Below are 9,353 nucleotides of genomic sequence, written 5' to 3'. Positions count from 1 at the left end.
GTATATGAGCCGCAGAATTTTCTTGGAAATGACGCTTTCAGGTATATCGGTATTGCACATACCGGGAGGACGAAATTCGAGATATAAACTCATACAAAACGTAAGTGTTATTCAAAATAGATCAAAACAGGTGAACATATGTTTACAAAATAGAGACTTACGTGAAGACTAGGATGATGACAACGGAACTATCGGGGACATCTTATCACTGCATTATCTGTTGGGAATAAGCCACTGAGCATCGAAATCTGTATTGCATATAGATGGGGTTAGTCCTGACGAATACATTTCTGACAAGTGATTTTTAGTATGACTAACTTAGGGGGTAGACCTGACGAATACATTTCTGACCAGTGATTTGTAGTATGACTAACTTAGGGGGTAGACCTGACGAATACATTTCTGACCAGTGATTTGTAGTATGACTAACTTAGGGGGTAGACCTGACGAATACATTTCTGACCAGTGATTTGTAGTATGACTAACTTAGGGGGTAGACCTGACGAATCGTGAAACGTTTTTGTTGTTGTTTTGGGTTTAAACTCGTCATTTTAAGTATTCAATGTATTATTGCAAGTGGTGTTTATTTACACCAGTAATTTCGCTGCTAAATTTGGATTTTTTTTCTCTCCAACGTTCTTCCATATCTTTTTTGTGTCCAATGACACGGCCTCTTTTTTTTTCGCCCTTGTAAGGAAGGTTTTGGTGTCGTGAGATACCAAGCTCCGATACTTGACGTTCAACTCTAACGGGATACACAATGAATTGTTATTGGCCGATGTAGGTGCCATAATGGACAGAGAGAGATGGCGATCCCAGATTACTTCGATATTACATTTCAGAGCCCATTGGATGACCCCTATAAGCAGGCGCTGGCCTTATTGGATCTTATTAAACAGATAAAAGCCCTGCATGGTCACGTTAGAACAGATATCTAGACACCAGCGGAACACAACGGAGCACATGACAGGAGAAGACATATAACAAAGGGGAATATACCCAATCGTGGATATGGGTTGAACAGTTTGGTTTCAATGGCATTAAAGCGTTTAAAGAAAGTTCCTTAACTAAGACTTTTTCCTTTAATCCATAATGCTTCCCAATTGAAAATTTGATGTTAATGAATTCCCTTAGGTTAAGGAAGGTTGATGAACTGAGGATTGGCCATATTCTGTGCCCACCATACAGCACAAATTCTGGTTTTACTGTGAGCCACGTAATCCAGGTGTGTGTTGAGTTGTGTCATTCCGTTTACGTATGCCGGCCGTACTGACTGTTGTTGCGAGTGACCTATGATAAGAATTGCATTCCTTAACATATTTCTGTATTTGATAGTGTGTATATATGTATGTGTGTTCTCTATCTTACGATAGGTCAGTCTTCATGGAAATCGCCAATTTAGTTTATATACAAGGTAAATATCTTGAAAATGTTCATGTATTAAATAATTAATAACTTTTTACAGTATCTATCCTCTCCATTCTATTGCATGTATCGGAAACTATTCACGATCTTGTGGACTTTTATCGAGCTTTAATTTCAATCATTCTAAGGTTTTCCTGACATGTAATGCTTTTGTCTTTCCTAGGATGGACTTCCTTATTCGTGGTATATGTAGCTGCACAAAGTGAGTATAAATTGACTACACACACAACGTGCAATATCATACATAGGTACATAGGTACAACATATATTTACAATCCTTTGATAGTCAGCGTATGATACAATATACTCCATCTTACTGTTGTATCTTTGTTTTTTTTCGTCTATCATTTCCAGTGTTTATCTAGCTCATACTCACATTTTACCTGTCGATGTGTTACCACATACGATGGGAGGTTATTCCATGTAATTTTGTTATACGTGAATGTTCTTTAATATGTTAAGCTATGACTTAATGATAATATGTTATCTTCGTTTAGCTTACATGGTGAGTATATGGTTTAATGATGTTGTAGTTTCCTTTTATTTAAGTGCTTCCCCTATGCCATACAGAACTTATAACACAGATAACCCGGCCAATGTAGCTATGCATTTTAATGATCACATTACCTATTGTCAGAGATAAGACGATAATTGTCATCCGAATTGTATTGATCACATTACCTATTGTCAGAGATAAGACGATGCATTGTCATCCGGATTTGACCGAAGCCAAAGACGCTTACTCTTCCGGAGCCCCTAGTACACTAGTTTTCTTTTTTCATATGGTTCCTTTTTTTCCACTTTTTTCAGTGTCTATGCAAATCTTCACGTTTTTATTTAACCTTTGCTAACATTATCTGAGTTATAATTATAGTTTCGTTATTATGTCGATATTCTTCGTTGTTTTTGTAAATATTATTATGCATAGTAATACATCAAGTTGTTTCCACAGTCTTTCCCAGTGAACTTCATAGATGTACTAATTATTTCCGTTTGTAGTATCCACTGTCGTCGGGAATGTAATAAACATCTATTGTATATATCTCCTTCTATATGTACTCTCTAACAGATGGCCCGCTGTGTTACAATTGTGACCGGATCCCCAAACAACGGGACTGCAACACCATTGTTCAATGTGGACCAAATGAGGTGAGCATTACTTCACTCAGAAAGCTAATTAAGCTATATAATATCCAATACACATTTTCAATATTATAGGCCTAATGAGGTGAGCATTACGTCACTGAGAAAGCTAATTAAGCTATCAATTATCTAATACACTACGACATTTACATTATTGTTAGGTCTAATGAGGTGAGCATTACGTCACTGAGAGAGCTTGTTAAGCTAAAAAGTATCCAATATGTTACGACAGTTACAATAGTATAGGTTTAATGGGGTGAGACATTACGACACTGAGAAAGCTAATTAAGCTAAAAAGTATCCAATACACTGCGGCATTTACAATACTACATAGGTCTAATGAGTAAGATATCACGCCACTGAGAAAGCTAAATAAGCTATTCAATACACTGCAGCATTTACATTATTATAGGTCTAATGCCCTTACCTACATCTATATCTTAAATTCTGGGACATCCTCTTTAGGTTGGTAATGGAAATATGATAGATTATGTATAACCAACCAATATGATGTTAAAGAGCGTGACGTTTCGATGGTTACACTGTCACCTTTATATGACCAAGTCTTGCTTAGTATGATGGGCTGATAGTGTAGTCATCGAAACGTAAGAATGTAATTAGAAATCCATAGGATTTTCGAAATTAGACGTGGTGTGCGACGATGCCAACCTGCAAGTTCTATATATGTTCACATTTAAAGCTCATATACATAATTATATTTATAATTGACACTCTTTCTGAATCGATAACCTTTGTGTAAGTAAGTCCGTTTATTTATCAATTGATTAATTGAGTGAAGAACGTGACCTAGTTCGCTGGGCATGAATGTATCTAAATATTGACGGACTTTTTTCCCGCAAACCACGTGTCGGAGTTTTTAACAATAACGTTTATTGTCATATCCACATTTATCAAGAAATTTGCTTATTTCATAAAATATCAAGACAACTGTAAAATTGCTGTAATTAATAGAAAACTGATTTAATGAGAATATAATAAAAACATTTTTTTAATAATATGCGGGATTATTTGTCTTGTCACCGAGAAAGAGGATCGGGTTTAGTTGTCTGTCAACGGCTTTTGCAAATGGTATGGATAAACTTGAAGTTCAATCCTAAATGATTATAACTTTTAGCTGTACTAATTGAATACATAGGAATGGATTCGCTCCTAAGCTCCGTTTTTATCGAGTTTCTCGAGACTTTCCTTTAAACTTTTATCGTTACCTTGATTCCTGGTGATTTGTTTCTAGATATGTTATGGCGAACATTACGTCACTTCCGGTGCAATTCAGATGTTCCGATCAGGTTGCAGGGATGCGGCTGTACGTATAAACATTTCAAGCACAATGTTACTGCATAATTTATATAATATATATTCCAAGTTAACATTTATTTGTTCTATATCTATTCAATCACGTCGTCTGAAATTAGGTACATTTGTGTACACATACTTTTCTTTTTTGCAGCATTGTTCGAGGAGAAAGAAAAAGTCAGACTTAACACTGTGTAAATCGTGTTGTACTGGAGACTACTGTAATCTACAGACATGTGACATTCCGATAAGTATGTGTTGGTAAACTTTGACCTATATTCATCCAGTTATATTAATCAAATTAATTTCTAATAAAACATGAAATAAAATTTAACATCACCAAGTATTGACAAAAAAGATTTGTTTGGTTGAGTAATATTAGGATAGCGTCCACGAATGATGAGAGTGGGACAACTGATATAGTGTTATCACACTGACATGACACTGCCAAGTCACATCACATTATACTGAGAACGACCAACCAGTCCTTATCTCGTTCTTTAAATTAAAAGAAGACTACAGTTAAAATTGTTTAATTACCAATTTGATAATAATCATGGAAATCATGTTTTGTTATTTCACCAGAGTTGGGTAAACGATGCCTTGCGTGTGATGACGTCATTGATCCCCAAATGTGTACCCGTGATATACAATGTGATGATGACCAGGTATGTTATATTATAGTATAATGTGAAATAATGTGAAAAGTTCTGTGATGTCGCAATTGGTTGTGTCCTTTTTTGACGAGCGAAATTTAAGGAAAAATTCTGATAAAATTTGAAATATAAAAAATAGATGAGTTTTCTTTTTAAAAGAACAATGTAATTCCCGTTAAAGATTCCATAAAGTAACCATCCCTACCCTTTAAGAAACAGTTCTGGAAACGAATGTAGATATATCAGTTTATTGTTTATCTCGAGAATGGTGATTGTTTCTGTCTAATGTGAATATCATATCTTTGTAATCCTACTTATCATTATCTACCTGTGTGCCGTGCCTTCTCCGTCTCATTAGTACCATTTTCCGGTGTACCTGTATACACAGTTAGTATGATGTTGATAGATACTTTATTATGTTGAAGATGTGTTATGCAGAAGAAATTTATAACGCAAACAAAGAAAAGCGATATCGTCTAGGCTGCGCAGCAAAAACGGTAAGTACAGCTCTTTTGTATTAAGCATTGACAGCCTTCCGAATTGCATCCCGTTAAAACTAGACCACAAGGGGGCGCTGGTGTTATTTCTATATAAGGGTGTATATTTTATGAAAACATTGTGTTGAAAGGTTTTGCACATTACACTGTGTGTCCCTTTCAATTCTGTGTATGGCAGGTTAGTGCATGCGTTGTGTATGATTGTCTTTTTCAGAGTTGTGGATATCTCGGAGTCCCACAAATTGGCCGGCGGCACGTGATGACTAAGAGCCAATCACGTGCGACATCGTCATACTGTGGTCAGTGTTGTGACACTGGACATAACTGTAACCGTGATCTATGTCGTAAAGGTTCGTATCGTCATACTGTGGTCAGTGTAATCGGGATCTATGTCGTAAAGGTTCGTATCGTCATACTGTGGTCAGTGTAATCGGGATCTATGTCGTAAAGGTTCGTATCGTCATACTGTGGTCAGTGTTGTGAGACTGGACAGAACTGTAACCGTGATCTATGTCGTAAAGGTTCGTATCGCCATACTGTGGTCAGTGTTGTGACACTGGACATAACTGTAACCGTGATCTATGTCGTAAAGGTTCGTATCGTCATACTGTGGTCAGTGTTGTGAGACTGGACAGAACTGTAACCGTGATCTATGTCGTAAAGGTTCGTATCGTCATACTGTGGTCAGTGTTGTGAGACTGGACAGAACTGTAACCGTGATCTATGTCGTAAAGGTTCGTATCGTCATACTGTGGTCAGTGTTGTGACACTGGACATAACTGTAACCGTGATCTATGTCGTAAAGGTTCGTATCGTCATACTGTGGTCAGTAGTGTGACACTGGACAGAACTGTAACCGTGATCTATGTCGTAAAGGTTCGTATCGCCATACTGTAGTCAGTGTTGTGAGACTGGACAGAACTGTAACCGTGATCTATGTCGTAAAGGTTCGTATCGCCATACTGTGGTCAGTGTAACCGTGATCTATGTCGTAAAGGTTCGTATCGTCATACTGTGGTCAGTGTTGTGACACTGGACATAACTGTAACCGTGATCTATGTCGTAAAGGTTCGTATCGTCATACTGTGGTCAGTGTAATCGGGATCTATGTCGTAAAGGTTCGTATCTTCGTGGTACCAATGACAGACTATGACTGTTAGATGGAGTTGAATCTCCTGTACGCAATACTTTTTTAACGAGTGTAGGTTATATAGAGGATATCTAACAGTGTCTTCAGTAATACCAAATATATTTCACGAGTGGGGCTAATATTTTGATATTTTTCACGAGTGCGTATAAATATTCTGTTTATTACATTTTTTATCAACGAAAAACCTACCCCGTATGCTAACTAGGCCTAATGTAAACAAAAAAGTAGTTCCCCCGTCCAGGTGCTGACATATATGTCGAGCTTTTTGATTGGTCAATTATTTTGGTATTTTCTAATCATTAATTTGATTGGTCAAATCAGCAAAAGTGATATTTTTCACTAGTGAAAAATATCACTTTTATAGAATGAATAATTTTTGATATTTCACTGGTAAAAATGTAATAAAATTTAGTATCGTGATTCCATTCAAATAGATAATTTGATTATTATATTCTTGTTAGATATTGATTCCTGGAAAACTAAAAACTAACATTACTGATATGATTAACTCTTCCTTCTTTTAAAAAAAACCATTTAAATTTGTGTCATAGAGAACAAGCATTTGGTGCACGTATGTACTATAAAACGATTGAATGAATAAAATAATATTTACTATGAATTATATCTAATGTTTGGTTTGAAAATACAAAATGTATATAACTTTTTTTCTCTGCGTATTACGTAATAAGCAGAGGAAAAAAGTTATATATTTTCAAACTAAACATTAGATATAATTCAAAGAAAATAATTGAAACTCAAAGTTACCACTTTCCATTGTATAACATTTCCTCTGTAAATATCAGTCCATAATTTGTAAGTATCTGATACCGTGGGTTACGACCTTCTTTCCAATGTTAACAGATGACGTCACACCCAAATCAATACGTTATGATTTCTCCGACATACAAAAATAGATCGTTTTTAAATGACGGATAATGCATCAAAATACAGTTTTGTTTAAAAAATGAATTCCTAACGTGTTTTTGTTGAGAATTATTACTATTTCGAAAAAAATTAGGCCCATTTGTGTTCTGATGGTTGTTCACCTTCAAGTTAGTCTCCAATGAAAGAGATATTATACCAACAATGATACCAATTAACAGTTCTCCATTATGTTCAATTTCCTTGGTTCCATCTTTATCACCACCAGATTCCATTGGATATGACCTGCTGATCCCCCCTCCTCTACAGAACTGTTTTGATTACGACAGTTCACGTTGCTCTAGTCTGCTAGGATCTGACCCTACAGTCTGTAATGACCGGACGGTACGCTTCCTGATGTGTCCAAGGAGCTGTGGTGTCTGCTGTAAGTCTTTATTGTTAACACAACAGAGAATACAACAATGAAAAGAAACTATCAGTGTAACTCAGGTTCGTTAAAACGAGGGCAACAATAAAGAATACAACAATGAAAACGAAACCATTAGTGTAACTTAGGTTTGTTAAAACGAGGACAAAAACAACAAAGAATACAACGATGAAAACTAAACCTTTAGTGTAACTTAGGTTTGTTAAAACGAGGACAAAAACATCAAAGAATACAACGATGAAAACGAAACCATTAGTCTCGGATTTTTTCATAAAGAGGGCAAATGCAAACAAAATGTAGATTCGCATTAAGACTACTACGCACGAATTTCTTTTATTGTCGAGTGTCCAGAATTATGATTAAGTTCGCGGTAAGTGTATCTGTAGAAAACAGTTGATAATGACTAGTGTAATTTCTTGAGCTCCTGCCAGAAACACACAAATACTGTATCTATTGCTTAATTCATACTTAAAGATGCCAATCATTCGAACAATTAGTACTGCCTTATTTAAGTGAAAAACAAAAGTTGATAGAAGAGTATTAACCTTTATATTTAGAAATTTACAGTGAATTATAAGTGCGTTCTAACTGTATAAATGGATAAAATGAATTCTTAATATATCATTGGACATGAAAATTATGGCCGATACCGTTGGTTCAGGATACCAATGAAAAAACGCATATCTTTCTTCTATCTCTTTACTTAAACATTTTCAGTGGGCGCTGGAGGGATTCCTGGATTTCCAAGTAAGCTATGATTAATTTTCACTTTGAAGTAAACTATTTTTAATCATCATTTAGAATGTTTAATCGGATTTATTTTATTGATTGATTAATTGGATATATTTACATCACATGGGTATTGCTGTAATGTTTACAAATATACTGTGGAAAACATTTATTGATTAATTGGATATATTTACATCACATGGGTATTGCTGTAATGTTTACAAATATACTGTGGAAAACAATTTTTAATCAAACTATATTCCATGTCGATCTCTTTTTAAACTGAGGCACTAACAACAATACTAGCTCATTTCATGTTTATATTTTACCGAAAAGAAAACCAAGTTTTGTTTTTATTCTAATATAAAATAATCTGTTCCAATATCTCAAGCAACCATCGCCGTCCCACCACAGTACGACAGCGACACCTAGCGGCCAATGTCCTCAAAACTTTGAACTACAACGTTGCCAGGTGATCGATTGCGCTATCGGCTTGTGCTCTGACCCCCTCCTCCGACCTCTATGTCGTGAATACTGTTCAGGATCGTGTCTGACTGTCGATTGTTCCAATACTAAATTTGCTAACACCTAGCGCCTATTTCGATCAAAGGTTTTATATAGAGAATGCTATGATCTAGAGAGTGTTACTTTGCATGTTAGTGACATCTGTCATACAATAGATTGTGTTTGGTTTTTAAATGTGTTGGTGTAATTTATCTTTTGTTAGAGTAAATATTCTACAAGCTCAAATGGTACCGCATCTTTAAATCTAGGTATCATCCAATCGTCGTATTCATGTGTTGAAGATCCTTAACAATTAGACCAATGTAATATCTCACTTAATCATAATGTATCATGTTTTCGCGTACTTGTGATTCAGAACCTGACTCAAAAATAGGCCAGTAGCTCAATACAATACTGTACAAGTTTAATCTGTCAATGCAAAAATAATTTGCATCTAGAGTAATCAGTGATGTGGTCCTGAGTGTTTTGAATTCAAATGATTCATCTACAATAGGTATTAATTAATGTTAAAATCTAGATTGGGAGATGGAATTACCCGTAAATTCAATTAAATTCATTATTGTCAATTTTAGACTTTAAAAAAATGTTAAAAACTGTATAGTGTA

General features: G+C 35.3%; 1 protein-coding gene across 2 annotated transcripts; it reads left to right on the top strand.

Moving 5' to 3' along the window:
* Positions 1 to 1,292: 1,292 nt before the first annotated feature.
* Positions 1,293 to 9,353, top strand: LOC117315646. 2 transcript variants are annotated; one of them, XR_004529735.1, is made up of 11 exons: positions 1,293 to 1,414; positions 1,589 to 1,627; positions 2,495 to 2,574; positions 3,821 to 3,892; positions 4,037 to 4,133; positions 4,468 to 4,550; positions 4,964 to 5,035; positions 5,250 to 5,385; positions 5,486 to 5,911; positions 7,336 to 7,491; positions 8,212 to 8,241. XR_004529735.1 is itself a non-coding variant. In XM_033869933.1 (11 exons), the coding sequence occupies exons 1-11, from the start codon at positions 1,345 to 1,347 to the stop codon at positions 8,653 to 8,655; spliced, it is 876 nt and encodes a 291-aa protein (XP_033725824.1). In that variant the 5' UTR covers positions 1,310 to 1,344; the 3' UTR covers positions 8,656 to 9,353. The 2 variants fall into 2 exon arrangements, 1 of the variants encoding a protein (XP_033725824.1); XM_033869933.1 differs by lacking the exon at positions 5,486 to 5,911 and adding an exon at positions 8,615 to 9,353 and having other exon boundaries at positions 1,310 to 1,414.

This window comes from Pecten maximus, chromosome 17 (genome assembly GCF_902652985.1).
Source record: "Pecten maximus chromosome 17, xPecMax1.1, whole genome shotgun sequence".
NCBI lineage: Eukaryota > Metazoa > Mollusca > Bivalvia > Pectinida > Pectinidae > Pecten > Pecten maximus.
This window is presented reverse-complemented; position numbering and strand designations above follow the sequence as displayed.